General features: G+C 41.5%; 1 protein-coding gene and 1 non-coding gene across 3 annotated transcripts in view; both read right to left on the bottom strand.

The window, feature by feature from the left end:
- The window catches only part of MYRF (myelin regulatory factor), a 114643-nt gene that overhangs the window by 8693 nt on the left and 89884 nt on the right, over positions 1–16066 (bottom strand). For both annotated transcript variants that reach the window (XM_032220053.1, XM_032220062.1), the window contains 10 exons: positions 14050–14158; positions 12649–12758; positions 12176–12336; positions 11224–11296; positions 10463–10554; positions 9898–9966; positions 6605–6693; positions 5730–5888; positions 2044–2340; positions 516–603 (listed from right to left, as the gene is read on the bottom strand). In XM_032220053.1, coding sequence (XP_032075944.1) covers positions 516–603; positions 2044–2340; positions 5730–5888; positions 6605–6693; positions 9898–9966; positions 10463–10554; positions 11224–11296; positions 12176–12336; positions 12649–12758; positions 14050–14158 — 1247 coding nt within the window. The remainder of the gene's footprint in view (positions 1–515; positions 604–2043; positions 2341–5729; positions 5889–6604; positions 6694–9897; positions 9967–10462; positions 10555–11223; positions 11297–12175; positions 12337–12648; positions 12759–14049; positions 14159–16066) is intronic.
- On the bottom strand, positions 5582–5688 carry LOC116523770. Its single transcript, XR_004257132.1, has one exon. It is a non-coding gene; the product is annotated as a U6 spliceosomal RNA (small nuclear RNA).

Genomic DNA, 16066 nt, shown 5'->3' with positions numbered 1-16066 from the left:
CAACCAAGATTCATGGAAAAAATCCTAAATTAGTATATTTAGTTATCTGGATGACACAATTTCCTTCCTAGGAATCTGACCTTTAAGAATCCCCATCTGATGTATGCAAAAAATGCCTACAGTGGAATACTGAAGTATAAAATTAACTGAATTTCCAAAAATAGCAAAGCTGACCAGGTTGGTCAAAGAAAAGACAATAAGGACATTTTTGAAAGATGAAACTATGTGGACTTTTTGTTAAAGAAGAAAAAAAAATGACTTGATGATTACACGATTTGGAGGTTAAAAAGGGATATAGAGTTGGAGAAAATTTTAAAATAATTATTACTTGATCGAATAAAGGGCAGAAGGTCATAAATGTTTTTTATTTCTCTCATCCTCTATTTTTTATTTTCTATCTTTGTTCTAGTTTGTTTTGTATATTTTACTACAGATTTTATTACAGATAAAAATATATTACAAAAAAGAACTCCCAGTCTAATAAAGCTGCTTATGGCTGCCATGCTCCCACTTACCTGCAGTCGTCCCCTGTAGCACAGGCCTGGGGTAAGATGACCACATTTGCCTCCAATAGTGACACAGACTGGAGCACAGGAGCTGTTTCTACAGGACAGAAATAATCAAGATGGAGCAGGAGCCTACTCTGCATAGGAAGTTGCACAAAATGCTAATCATTCTAAAGGGAAAGGTTTAGGACTGTGATCTAACTAAGGCATACACTGTATATTTCTGTCTAAACTAAGCCAAAGGGAAATCAGATAGCTTGGAATGGGATTCATAAACCATGCCAGCTAAGGATGTATGTATGCATCACCTCACAAAGCTTTACATGCAGCATAGGGCACAACAGGAACAGGCAGTGTAGCTGAGCAAGGTCTGGTACAGATGGAAAAATAACATGTTCTCCTGTTTGGATAAGATTCTATATACAACAACAGCCTTTACCATCCTGTAGCCTACAGATATCCTAGGATGACCATTTCCATAGTCCCAGTCATCAGAGTTTGAAAAGAAACTACACTAGCAAATGTAATGGCTGGTAGAAAAGGGGATGTTCTGGAGGAGAGCAAAGAAGGAATCAAAAGATGCACAAGATATATTAAGAAGGTGCTTTCAGATAGTTAAAACATTTGTGAAGAATCAAGAGCAGGGGGAAAAACGGTTTCAGTGGCCTTGGCTGGTTCATTGCAACTCAAATCTTTCCTGCTTGCCTATTGGGTGCTTTCGAGTCAGTCCTGACTCTTGATCATTGCCTGGGCTGAATCCTGCAGTTTTCTTGGCAAGTTATTACATTTTTTTTCAAAAGAGGTTTTCCCTTGCCTTTTTTTAAGACAGTGTGAACCAGATTCTATGTGCCTAAAGCAGGATTAGAACTCTAGCCCTTCTGGTTTCTAGTCTGATGCCTTAACCACTACACCAAAGTGGCTCTCTCCTACATGCCCACTGGCCAATGATTACTCAACTGGGGAGAGCCAGATTGCAGTAGGAGGAGGAGATAGGCACATATTCAAGAGACAAGGGATGACTGGGCTGCTGCTGCTCTTGGCCACACTACTATGAGGCCTCTGAACCATGATCTATTCCTGCATGTTGACTTGGGGGGCAAGAAATGTTTCCTTCTTCTGTTAAACAATGCCTGTTTGCTTATTTATTTGATTTATATGTTTCCTCCTCTCATCTCTGGATCATATTCCAGGCTAAAAACAACATTTTAACGACTCAAGCCCTAACGCCCAAGATCACAAATAATAATGCCAATTTATAAGAAAGCAGCAGTAACTGGCAAATCTTGACAATCTCTTGGCCCAAATGCCTGGGGAACAGCCAGATGTTTAATGCTGTATGAAAGGCTAAAAGGGCTGAGATCATCTCAAATTCTGAAGAGATGACATTCCGTAAGGCAGCAACAGAAAAACACAATTCCTGGTTTTTAACAAGAAGATATTGTTTAACAGGCCACTCTGCTAGATCTGGTGGGATGAGCAGAGATGCTGGAAATTGTCTCTATACCCAAGTAATCAGGGAAAATGGAAATATGTCTACCATTATGCTTGGTTCTTGCGATGCCAAGCTCTTTAGCATTTGGTTGGCTGATGCTCCGTCGCTGCCGTGATGTCCGATCGGAAGGAAAGCTGTTGTATGTGAGGGGAAGGTTGGCAACATATTTGGACTTGCCCTGGATATTGGTGAAGAGGGAAGAGGGACTGGCATTGGGACCCCCAAAGCCCCGTGATCGGTCAGCAGTCTTTGGCCATTTTGTGTGGGAAGCTGTCTTGCCGGTGATCCCCCTCGATTTGGCTTTGATGTTTGTCACTGGTAGGAGTGACAAGAAGCTTTGGTCTATGAAAGCAGAGCACAAAATAAAAATTAATAAAGCTAATTTGAGAAGAGACCAGCAATGGACAGATATATAAGGGCCCAAGGTGTGACAACTAAGACAGCATAATTCTCAGAGATGATAAACCTGTGACTATCTTCTAATACTGTAGACTCAGTTAGACAAATAATTTTTAATATAGATGAAAATTTCCTTAGGAGAGTTTCTGTGAATTCTGACGTTTTAGTTAGATGTACTGTACATTCTCAGTGAAGTTTCTTAAGACAGATACACATTTTGTAGAAAATGCATCTGTACGAACTGGTTTGCACTAGGCAACTGATAGAAAAGCCAGAATTATTGATTAAATCTCTACATACATTGAATTTATTCATTTCCATAAGAAAACCAAAATAATTCTCTAATATTTAAATATTCTTGACCATTGTATTCTGGAAATTTCAAAAAGAATGCAACAATTAGGTATAAGTAGGGGAGCAAGATAAATTTCCTAACAGAATGATCTTGAAACAAAATGATTAAAAACCCCAAGAGTAATGTTTTGAAACTGATTCAGTTTTATATAAATAATGATGCTAATATGGCTTCATCACCCAGATCTTCTTTGCTTCCTTCTATTAGGTGAAAAGAAAACAAATATTCACAGAAAAGAATCTGATAAAAATAGCTCTTGGTACTGAATGTTGCTCAAAACCATTGGCAGTCTTGCTCTAATTCCTCCTTTTTTGCTATATGAAATTAAGGTAGATAATCTTTTCTTTTAATGGCTACAATACTTATTTAAATAATTCATTCTGTGAATGTAGATTGTTTCCTCCTAGACTGTCAAATGTACAAATACCTTCTAATAACCAAAGGTATCAAAAAACTAGTAGAAAAATTATTATACAACTACATCCTCGTTATTCAGCATGCACATTTAACTACTGAAAAGAGTTTGTGTAAGTACCGTATTTTCACGACCATAAGCCGCACCGGATTATAAGCCGCAGTATCAGTTAACGTTAATTTTTCAAACTTTTTCCATATATAAAGCGCACCGGGTTATAAGCCGCACGGTTTTTTTGCAATTACTAACAAAATCGCAACCTGCCACTCCTCGCACTCCGCACTACATGATACACCCCCCCACACCGGTCGTCCAGTAAGGTCGGGGAGGCGTTGGGCAGAATTGGGAGGGAGATTTTCAAAGAAGCGCACCAAATATCTCCTGCGAACTGAATTGGCTTTAATAAAGCAATTACCTGCTCAGCTTTAGTTCCCTTTGTGAAAGTTAGAATCCGCAGCTTGAACCCGAGAAACTATTAATCCTTCTCCCATTAAGCGCTATTCCATCGGACCTCCCCATTAAAACCAATCGGAGGAGAAAGCCTGGGCGCTGGGGAGGGAAACTGCTCAGACGGTGGAAGGGACGGGAGGCGCGAATGGAGAAGTAAGCCTGGGCGCTGGGGAGGGAAACTGCTCAGACGGTGGAAGGGACGGGAGGCGCGAACGGAGGAGAAAGCCTGGGCGCTGGGGAGGGAAACTGCTCAGACGGTGGAAGGGACGGGAGGCGCGAACGGAGGAGAAAGCCTGGGCGCTGGGGAGGGAAACTGCTCAGACGGTGGAAGGGACGGGAGGCGCGAACGGAGGAGAAAGCCTGGGCGCTGGGGAGGGAAACTGCTCAGACGGTGGAAGGGACGGGAGACGCGAACGGAGGAGAAAGCCTGGGCGCTGGGGAGGGAAACTGCTCAGACGGTGGAAGGGACGGGAGGCGCGAACGGAGAAGAAAGCCTGGGCGCTGGGGAGGGAAACTGCTCAGACGGTGGAAGGGACGGGAGGCGCGAACGGAGGAGAAAGCCTGGGCGCTGGGGAGGGAAACTGCTCAGACGGTGGAAGGGACGGGAGGCGCGAACGGAGGAGAAAGCCTGGGCGCTGGGGAGGGAAAATGCTCAGACGGTGGAAGGGACGGGAGGCGCGAACGGAGGAGAAAGCCTGGGCGCTGGGGAGGGAAACTGCTCAGACGGTGGAAGGGACGGGAGGTGCGAACGGAGGAGAAAGCCTGGGCGCTGGGGAGGGAAACTGCTCAGACGGTGGAAGGGATGGGAGGCGCGAACGGAGGAGAAAGCCTGGGCGCTGGGGAGGGAAACTGCTCCATATATAAAGCGCACCGGGTTATAAGCCGCACTGCCGGTTTTTGATCAAATTTTAGGATTTTCAGTGCAGCTTATAGTTGTGAAAATACGGTAGCTATGGTGTGATATAGCAAATAAATATCTATTTATCAGTAGATAATGATCCATTTAACACAATAGTATAGCAGAGAACTACCTATAGCATTTGGGGAAATAGTGTAACTAAATGGTGCAGAACAACATTCACACAGAAAATGAACTAAACCAACAAGATATTTGTAATCTAGATTCTCTTCCCTGGCTTCCAAATCCTGGCTCTACTTCTGCACATTCAGGACATAATAAATGAATATGAATTATTGCTGCAGCTATAGCACCACTTTTGGGGAGGGAGAGGGAATGCTGAGGTGCTCTGCCTTTAATGGTCTTAAGCAAGAAATGGAACAATATATCCAGAGATTTAATGCATAGATTCATATCTGAAATTTCAAAAATTACATATGAAGTTTTGAAATGTTCTATTATCCTATTACAATTTGTTCAGAGTGATTCCAGGAAGCAATTAATTGCTTCCTATTAAATGATCAACACTGTGGCCAAATTCTGCAATGGCAATTAGAAATCTCTGCTTCTGAGCTTGTGTTGTAAGTGGAATTTTAGCTTAGGTATTTTCCATTTTAATGTTCTTTCCTAGTTTTTGGCCTATTACTGTAAATTCTTTTTTTTTTAATTGAAAATTTTGAAAAAAAACCTTACAAATATTTATCTTTTCCTCCCCCTACCCTCCCCCCCCAACCCCCCCCCAACCTCCCCCCCCCCGACTTCCCAGAACCAATACAGGGTATAAATCTTTAACAAAGATAATCTAAGCTAAAAAAGTTAGTATCATCTTTCATTTGAGCTTTAACTCCCCTTTGCTAGGCTAGCTCTAAACAGATTATATCATTCCTTGTTTCTTTAGTCATAAACTATCTGGAATTTCTTAGTCCCATATTTATTTTGAGTATAGTCAATCCATCTTCTCCACTCCAGTTTATATCTCTCATTTGAATGGTCCTTGAGATATGCTGATATTTTAGCCATCTCTGCTAGGTTTGTTACTTTAACGTCCATTCTTGAATAGTAGGCAAAAAATATGGAACGCTTCACGAATTTGCGTGTCATCTTTGTGCAGGGGCCATGCGAATCTTCTCTATATCGTTCCAATTTTAGTATATGTGCTGCCGAAGCGAGCACTGTAAATTCTTAAATAAATAAATAGGACCAAATGGTTTTACCTATCCGGTTGGTGGCAACTGTAGTGGTCCCAGAAGGTCCAGGGGTAGATATGTTGTTGAGAACAGAAGAACAACAGGTAGAAAAACAAGGTGGGTTGAAACAGACTACTATGTTATAGGCAGGCAAGGCAGGGGACAAGTCAGGTACATGGGTTGTGGCTGTAGGAAAAGGACAACAGAATCAACATCAGTTGTGTCCTGCACTGAATATTAATTCACAAAATTATCTTTTAATTTAACTTTTCTCTCAATCTGGATGAATTCCCTCTTGCAGTCATATGCATTGACTTTGTCCACACCAGAAAACCAATCTTTTGGGGGAACAGCAGACCCCTTTTTAAAGAGAGCTTTATGTTAGTATATCTTTAGTATATCAGCACTGTTTTCTTCTCTGCATCTTAAGGTAAATCGATCGCATCTCCCACATTTGGACCTCCAATATTTGTACAAGAGGATCCAGATATACAGAGATTCTAAAATCAGTCTCATGCCATGTGATCTTCCACTTATTGTTGTGATCAATAATAGTGTTGAACTACTGAGACAATTTATTTCTACTTAGCTGTGTTGTATTTTAAATTGGAGTAAAACTAGTCTTTTTTTTAAAAAAAACCTCTAGCTTGTGAGCAGTCTATAACTCTACAAGTAGTCCTTGCTTAATGACTGCCCTTTTTAGTAACCATTGACATTACAATAGTGTTAAAAAGTAACTTTATAACCAGTCCTTGCATTATGACTGTCTCATTTCAAGGTCAGCAGAAAAGAAAACAAATTGTATTCAAATTTCGTATGAGGCATTCATAATGGAAATAATGGTTTGAAATGGCTTATAGTTGACTAAACTGCACCTGGGGATGGGAACAACTGGTACCTACCATTCTCTGAAGGGGAAGCATTGTTGGGGGTATTTGATGATGCAGTAGTGGAAAATGTCACCTTATTTTTATCTATGTTCTGATTGGACCTAAATGCAAGAAAAATGCAGGCATTAAGTTTTGACATAAAACAGAAACAGATGTTTAGCAAAGAAAAGAGATACAATAAGCTAGAAGCTGAGCATGAGGTCACACTTGAAATCTGAAGACGACTTAAAACCATTGCAAAAATAAGGGGCTGGGGACAGAAAACAGGATGGAAAGTAGAATTATTGTTCTGAATGAACAGAGATCAACATATGAGCATAGTTGGACAAAGTAACAAAGAGTGAATGGGCTAATATTGCTTTAAATCAGTTCTAAACCCACCCCTTTCCACTGGAAAACAGAAAATTCTGATAACAGAAAACTCTTAGGATGAGATTGCAAGCATAATTAAGAATTTGATAAATGGTCTGGTTCCCACCAAAACACAACTAGTCTGCTAGTTGTTCATGTTTTCTACCTGATGACACCCGTTTACATTAGTCAGCATATAGCCACATAAGTATATAATTCAGTAGTGGGTTTCAAAATATTTTAGAACCTCTTCTGTAGGTGTGGCCTGCTTTGTGGGAGTGACTTGCCAGGTATGTGACTGGGTGGGCGTGGCCAACTTGTAAAATGTGGTGAAACTCACTTAATAACGCTCTTGCTTAGCAACCAAAATGTTGACTCAGAAACTGGCATTTGAAGCATGCAAGTCTTAAAGCTGTCAAGTTACAAGACCCTTGCACCCCATAGCCTTTAGAAAAAAAAACCCAGGGGTGTTCAAACTTGACAGCTTTAAGACTTGTGGACTTCAACTCCCAGAATTCCTCCTCCAGTCATGTTGGCTCAGGAACTCAGGCGCTGAAGCATGCAAATCTTAAAGCTGTCAAGTTACAAGACCCTTGTACCCCTAACCCTTTAGAAAAAAACCCCAGAGGTGTTCAAACTTGACAGCTTTAAGACTTGTGGACTTCAACTCCCAGAATTCCTCCTCTCGCTCTTCATCTTGATGATGTGCGGACAGGAACCGGTTCTAAACGGCAGTGTAGATTTGTGGAACCTCTTTTATAGAAGAGGTTAGAACTGACAAGAAGCCACTCCTGATATAACTGCATATCACATTTTGCATACATAGAAATGGTTCGAGAAATCTAAGAGCCATTTACTTTCCTAGTAGTCCTAGATCCTTTACATTCCATTAAATGTTGCCTTGTTAGCTGCATCAATGGAGGATGTTATCAGCCTATGAATTTGGGATGAGAACTTTACAGCATCCCATTTTCAGTCTGATTGCAACCCATATCTATTTAGTGAAATACAATTTGTTAAAAATGAGGATGATTTCTTTCAGTTAAGACCTGCATTTTCAATCTTCCTGTTTTTCATGTTATACTTTTGCACGTTCAAACTAATTGTGACTTATTACACATTATTTAAGTTTGGTTTCAGTATACCAATTTAACCCTTACAGAAACTCTTTCCCTGTTCACCTTTGTTGAGGAGAAGCAACACTGAAATGCAGACAGGTATAAAAAGAAGGGAGAATGCATAAAAATACAAGGTGGCAGATTTGAAAGAATGGGACAAATGTATTGCAGCATATTGAAAAAGTAGGACCATACCATGGACAGAGAGCAACTGGGACGCCAGGACCTCTGTGCTGAAAAAGAGCCAGAAGGCAAGAAGTAGGCACAGCAAAAGAGCTACAAGGCACCGAAAACAGAAAAGGAAAGAAGGAATGGAACAACCAGGCAAGGGAAATTATAACAAAGAGCATTTGATGGGAAGAGTAGGCAGAGAAGGATTTGGGGAGATAAATAAATGAAGCAAAAAAGAAGCAAGCAAAGGGGAGGGAAAGAGAAAGGTCAATTTAGTAATTAACATTCCACTGTGAATTATCCAAAACATATCATTTCAAACTGGTATACAGCTAGGACATATGGACAATTACCTAAAACAGCACAGGTTCTAGAAACTTGATTATTGACTATTTAGAACAGATCCTAATGTGCAACAGTGTACACATTTCATAGTGTTTATATTCATTTGTTATAGAACTCAACCCGGACAAGACCGAGTGGCTGTTGTGTTTTCCTCCCAACAATTTGGCCGACGTTCCATCACTCAGGCTGGGGGGTCAAAATTTATACCCCTCAGACAGGGTCCGCAACTTGGGAGTCCTCCTGGACCCACAGCTGAGTTTCGACCATCACTTGTCAGCTGTGACCAGGGGGGCATTTGCCCAGGTTCGCCTGGTGCGCCAGTTGCGGCCCTACCTGAACCGGGAGGCCCTCACAATAGTCACTCGGGCCCTTGTGATCTCTAGGCTGGAATACTGCAATGTGCTCTACATGGGGCTGCCCTTGAAGAGCATCCGGCGACTTCAGCTAGTCCAGAATGCAGCCGCGCGAGTGATTGTGGGCGCACCACGGTTCGCCCACATAACACCGATCCTCGGTGAGCTGCGCTGGCTACCTGTTGATCTCCGGGTGCACTTCAAGGTCCTACTTACCACTCATAAAGCGCTCCATGGTAGTGGATCTGGCTATTTGAGAGACCGCCTTCTGCCGATTACCTCCCTCCGTCCCATCAGATCGCATAGAGTAGGCCTCCTCCGAATTCCATCCGCCAGTCAGTGCCGACTGGCGACTACGCGGAGGAGAGCCTTCTCAGTTGCAGCTCCGACGCTATGGAACAATCTCCCCGTGGAGATCCGCACCCTCACCACCGTCCAGGCCTTCCGCACAGCCCTCAAGATCTGGCTATCCCGTCAGGCCTGGGGATAAGACTTTACTTTCGCCCCTCCCGAATGTTGAATGAATGTTGTGTTTTTACTGCTAATTATTTTTACTCACATTTTCTTTTTGTGTTTTGTCCTGCACTCCCCTCCCTTATTATTGTAAGCCGCCCTGAGTCCCCTCAGGGAAAAGGGCGGCCTATAAATGTTTAATAAAACTAAAACTAAAAACTAATCTATAAATTGCAATAAATTCTAATAAATTATATGAAAAGAAATATCCTAAACATATACCCAATCTCAGATGAAAGTCATAGCTTGGCAGGGTAAGGTAGCATGTGAGATGCTAGCACTCAGCTGCTGATGCCTATCCTCAATACCCTTTACTGTCTTATTCTTTTGTCATCCCAAAATGGTAAGGCTGGCTCCAAACATCTGCATCCAAAATGCCTTAAGAATTTTTCCCTCAAGTCAAATGGGAGTCCAATTAGTTTTCAAAACATATGACTAGGAAGAGGGAACATACCCTTCAATATCCACAAGGTCTTCCTCACTGCGGTAGCTTAGCACATAGAGTGTAGACATGGACACCACACTACGAAAGAGAAAACATCAAATAAAGTTTCTAAAAATAGGGTTTCTGTGTTCCAGACAGAATAGGAGCTCTACCTAACAGGCCATATTTGTTTGTTACTTATATTCATGAATGTAAGTGACTTTGATTGAAAAAGAGTTCCACTTCACAAGTTTATTCCTATTCTCTCCTATCTCTTTTCCAATATCTACAAAGCATCAACTGACTATAACTGCCATTACTATAGTGTAGCTCTTAAAATAGTTTTTACATCGCCAGGACAAAGAACACAAAGAAAAGTCCCAAATAGGGATGCACATTTCCATCTAATTCTCACTGATGAAAGCACCGTGGTGAAAGATGGCAACGATTTCGGAGAAAATAAACTAATATAAATAAAACATGTCTGTTTATCTACTTATATCTATTCACTCACTGGCTGACAGGCTCTTACACACATTCTGAGTGCTGTACTAACCCAGGGAGTGCATAGTAGCCCAAATGTGCAGTCACTCACCTGAATGCCATGATGATCACCAAAGCAATAATGGTACCTTGCAGAAAACGTTGGCTGATGCAAGCTTGGTCTTTGACACCTTGTGTGGGAGCCTGCAAAATAAAGGCAAAGGGAAAAATTATGTCAAATATTTGCTTGACAAATTCAGTTTTGAGTCCTATAGCTTGCTTGTCATCTTAATAGCAAACTGTACTTTCTATGAAATCTTTGGAACCCTCTAAACCTTCCCAAGGAAAAATAAATATTTACAAATCAATTAATGGAAAAAATTGCATAGTCTTAAGAAATGGCTGAGCTACATGGAAGGCAATTTTAAAGCAGAAGTTACAAATCACTAAAACAGAAAGCTGTTGGACGAAACGAATTTGAGCACTATCTCATAAAAGAACTTTGCATCAAAGAGTGTATCACACATAATATAATTCTTAGCCACAACAATTATGAATTTATATTCATAGCTGATGAATATAATTTACAATATGAATCCATATTATTTATAAATGACAGAGGATAGCATATTAACATTTGCAGAACAGGCTGGCATTTACTCAACAGTGTAATGTACATGCTGAACAAACATGGCATTGCTCAGAACTCAAACAAATCTTTTGCTTCCATATCTTCAAGTATCACAGAATTTTGTACAGTAGGAGAATCAGAGAATCAGCTCCCACATCTCCTACCAAAGACTATAAATTTCCAATGATACCTCCTATTAATGCAGAAAATCACACAAATTACATATTTTTGTAAAACGTTACCTTGCCTGCCACTTTTGGGGGCCTCTTTTTATGCGGCATGCTTTCTGCACGGCTGAACTGACTCCCAGCTTGGCTGTATTAAAAAACAAAGTTATACTGCATCCAAATGGGCATTTTTTTTTCTTTTATTGCATTTTTGCCCTGCTCATTCTTCCATTTTTAACAGTTGTTCAACTTTATCCAAAACAGAAGGAAGACTTAGGGGAATTACTTAACAGAATGTATTCTCAACTGCAACAAAATATTTAGGGTAGAGAATGAATGAGGTGGGAGGAGTGGAAAGCCACCAAATGAAATGAGAACCATACATTTTCTTGCACAAGGAACCATTAAAAGTATGAACATGTCTTCAAATTTGTTGCATTTATCTGATTGTACCATCCCTCTTTGAAAATGTACTACTGTAGGCCTTTTCAAGAATGGGCTTAAAAATATCAATTTAAATTCATATTTATCTTGGGAGAGTTCAGAAATACACCCTTATAGACTCCCTTCTGTAGAGAAGAGGGGTGTTTTCTTCTTCATGCCTCTACTGTAACCATCGCTGTTCGATATGGATACTCATATTGTCTAGAGACTTGAATGGTGCAATATTTTCATCTTCTTATTAAGGATTAGAGAAATATCATGATGTTGCTCTTAATTATGGTAGAAGAAAAGAAAAAACAGTTCTTTCCTCTCTCTTGGAAAGGGAATTAAATCTTCAGCTTGGAAAAACACCTGAACCTATTCCAAAACTCTATGAGCTTCTCTATTAGTTCAAATCTTAATATACTTACAAGTGCCACTTGTAGGTAGCTTCCATGCAGCTTCCTCCTAAATCATAAGATTGTAACTAGTGTGTTATTTTTGTGATAGGGAATTAAATCTGTCCTTTCCTCCAGGTGGCCACGCCATATTATGATCCAAAGCTGAATAAAAGTTATGTTTAAAATTCAGGTATGTGTATTACCTGAATGCTCCAGAGCTACCAGTTGACTTCATGCTGTCCAACCTTTTGAGCTTGGCCAGTTTATGACTCCACCTCTCTAGTTCATCGATCCGGTTTTCCAGGTTGTCAGTCAGTTTGCAGAGCTCCTTCACAGCCCCAACATTTTCCATGAAAATCCGCTCCTGTAATGAGCAAAATCAAAGTTTGCTTTTATACAGAGACCATCTGATGGGCTCAAATCTTTACCTTGTGATTTGGTCTTTTATTTTCAAAGGACGAGGATGTTTTGCTTTCGCAAATATTTTTTTTTAAAAAGAAAACATGTCAGGCAAAATGACTTAACAGACACTTTCCTCAATGTGGACCTTTTGCAAAAATCTTTTCACTATGCAAAACTTGTAGAGAGAAATATGGATACAGCGACTTATGTAACAGTGACACACAAAAGTCCATCCTTGAAGAAAGGAAAGTTTATTTCCAAGAGTTTCGCTCACCTTATTTACCACAAGGAAATTCTCAATACTTTTCCCACTGGTAAAGACTATTTCCCCAGAATCTTTTACTGCTTCTGGAAGAATTTCCTTCACCTCTTGAGCAATAACACCTGCCCAGGAAAAAAAACAAAATAAAACATAACAGGTTTGAGCTCAATAAGTGTCATTATAGAAGATATTTACGCCAAAAAGTTACAATTAAAGATATAATTCAAGCATATGTATTATATTATAAACATTAGCAGCAATTGCAGTAAAGTAGTGATTTTAAAATTTTCACTTTAGAAACAGCTAAAAGGTTCAGTATAAGCAAAGTCCCTAGGAAAGCTCATCATTACAGAAAGATAGTATTTGTGTGCTTGGCATCAGGAACTCTTGCATGAAGCACACTACTTTCATCACACCAGTGGTGGGATTCAGCCAGTTTGCACCACTTCTGGAGAACCGGTTGTTAACTTTCAAAGTAGTTTGGCAAACCGGTTGTTGGAAGAAATCATGAGGGCAGAGAACCGATTGTTAAATGATTTGAATCCCACCACTGCATCACACCCTTACACTTCTTCAACTAAGAGATAAGCTTTAGCAATAGCATAGATTGCTACTGATTAAAGTCAGGGGCCGGATGAATACACCTTCATTATGAAAAGTGTTACAAAAAATATCTGAGCAGGTGACAGCTCCTGTCCGGCCTTGTCAGGTATTGGGAGCTAAGTTGGATGGAGTCTGATTAATACTTGAATGGGATTCCTTCAAAAACACTACGCTTGACTGGGAAGTAAAAAAAACACATCCCACATACGTATGGATATATCTTTAAAGTCATCCATTAAGCGCTCCTTGGAGTAATTGACTTTTACCCATAAAGTATTTGGAATCTACCATGTGCCCCACAGTGGGAAAAGATTGGGGGGGGGGGATAAACGGAACAAATATTAATTCACCATTGTGTGATCATCTTGCAACACCAGCCCATAAGATATTCCAACAGCTATGTTCCAACAAAGACACAAAAATGCACTGTGCGTTCTAATAATTTGCTATGAAAAACAATGGTATAAGTGTAGCAGTTACAGTATATCTGATATTTAAATGAAGTAAAGAAAGAGTATTAGGCCTGGGTTTTCACATCATGATGAATGATGCTTGGTAAATGATTTTCATGTTATCTTGTACAGTGTTAAAATATCTAGGTATTATACAAAAACATGCTCTCTAAGTAAGGAAACAATCTTCAGATAAAATGTGACATATAACTATAACATCATTGCCAAACCAATAGGCAAGTATCATCAGAGAGAAGTCAAGAATATGAGAGTCCATGGAACAACTGTAATCAATAGTTTTAGATGTACTTGCTACAGTAATGTCATTTAAGCTTGAGGTCAGGAAAATTACCTGTACCTGTCTCAGTTGTATTCTCCAAGCCAGCAGTGGCAGCAAACTCTGGCTTGTAATTATAGTGCACCAGCCGCATACGGGAGATTCTCTTCAGTTGTTCTGTGGTGTCTACCTAAAATTAGAAGAAAAAGAAATCCATAAAAGTACTCTGCAATCCTCAATAAGGCACCAGACAGTTACATCTAACCATATTTGTCAGAAATAGAAAAAGTGTAGAGGAAGTTTAAATATACGGTAGATAATCACATGCTGATTTCAGCTCAGTATTTATGTGTTCTCTGTATTATTGATTTGAACAGTAGGAGCAGCAGAATTTAGCCTTTTGAGTAAAGGACAACACTTCAGTTTTCTAAAAACCAGGGAGACTTAGTATTATTTTCTACTACGGAAGTATTTAGTATTTTTTTTTTTTTAGTATTTTATTAGGATTTATGGGCCGCCCTTTTCCCTGAGGGGACTCAGGGCGGCTTACAATCATTAGGGAGGGGGTGCAATTCAAAATAAACAATATGTGAACAAAATAAAGTAATAAAAACACAACTTGCATTCAACATTCAACACTCGGGTGGGGCAAATTAGAGACTTATCCCCAGGCCTGTTGGGAGAGCCAGGTCTTGAGGGCTGCGCGGAAGGCCTGGACGGTGGTGAGGGTGCGTATCTCGACGGGGAGATCGTTCCACAGGGTCGGAGCTGCAACAGAAAAGGCTCTCCTCCGTGTAGTCGCCAGTCGACATTGACTGGCAGATGGGATTCGGAGGATGCCCAGTCTGTGCGATCTTATCGGTCGGAGGGAGGTAATCGGCAGAAGGCGGTCTCTCAAGTACTCAGATCCACTACCATGAAGGGCTTTAAAGATGGTCAACAGCACCCTGAAGCGCACCCGGAGATCAACAGGTAGCCAGTGCAGCTCACGGAGGATGGGTGTTATGTGGGCGAACCGCGGTGCGCCCACTATCACTCGCGCGGCCGCATTCTGAACTAACTGCAGTCGCTGGATGCACTTCAAGGGCAGCCCCATGTAGAGCACATTGCAGTATTCCAGCCTAGAGATCACAAGGGCTCGAGTGACTGTTGTGAGAGCCTCCCGATTCAGGTAGGGTCGTAACTGGCGGACCAGGCGAACCTGGGCAAATGCCCCCCTGGTCACAGCCGACAGATGATGATCGAGAGTCAGCTGTGGATCCAGGAGGACTCCTAAGTTACGAACCCTATCTGAGGGGTATAAAATTTGACCCCCCAGCCTGATAGATGGAACATTAGCCAAATTGTTGGGAGGGAAACACAACAGCCACTCGGTCTTGTCCGGGTTGAGTACCAGTTTGTTAGCGCTCATCCAGTTCTTAACGGCCTCCAGACCCTGGTTCATCACGTCCACCGCTTCATTGAGTTGGCACGGGGCGGACAGATACAATTGCGTATCATCCGCATATTGATGGTATTTTATCCCGTGCCTCCGAATGATCTCGCCCAGCGGTTTCATGTATATGTTAAATAGTAGGGGGGATAAGACCGAACCCTGCGGCACCCCATATTTTAGGGGCCTCAGGGACGATCTCTGCCTCCCAACCAACACCGACTGCGACCTGTCCGAGAGGTAGGAGGAGAACCACTGCAAAACAGTGCCTCCCACCCCCACCTCCTGCAGTCGTCGCAGAAGGATACCATGGTCGATGGTATCAAAAGCCGCCGAGAGGTCAAGGAGAACCAGGATGGACGCATGGCCTCCATCTCTGGCCCTCCAGAGATCATCGGTCAATGCAACCAAAGCGGTTTCTGTGCTGTAACCGGGTCTGAAGCCGGACTGGAAGGGGTCAAGGTAGCTAGCTTCATCCAAGGCCCGTTGAAGCTGGAAGGCCACCACCTTCTCAACAACCTTCCCAACAAAGGGAAGGTTGGAGACAGGATGGTAGTTATTTAAAATGGCTGGATCCAAGGATGGTTTCTTCAGGAGGGGTCTCACCACCGCCGTTTTAAGTGCGGCGGGGAAGTGCCCCTCCCGAAGGGAGGTGGTTACGACCGC

This window comes from Thamnophis elegans, chromosome 1, assembly GCF_009769535.1.
Source record: "Thamnophis elegans isolate rThaEle1 chromosome 1, rThaEle1.pri, whole genome shotgun sequence".
NCBI classification, from domain to species: Eukaryota; Metazoa; Chordata; class Lepidosauria; order Squamata; family Colubridae; genus Thamnophis; species Thamnophis elegans.
This window is presented reverse-complemented; position numbering and strand designations above follow the sequence as displayed.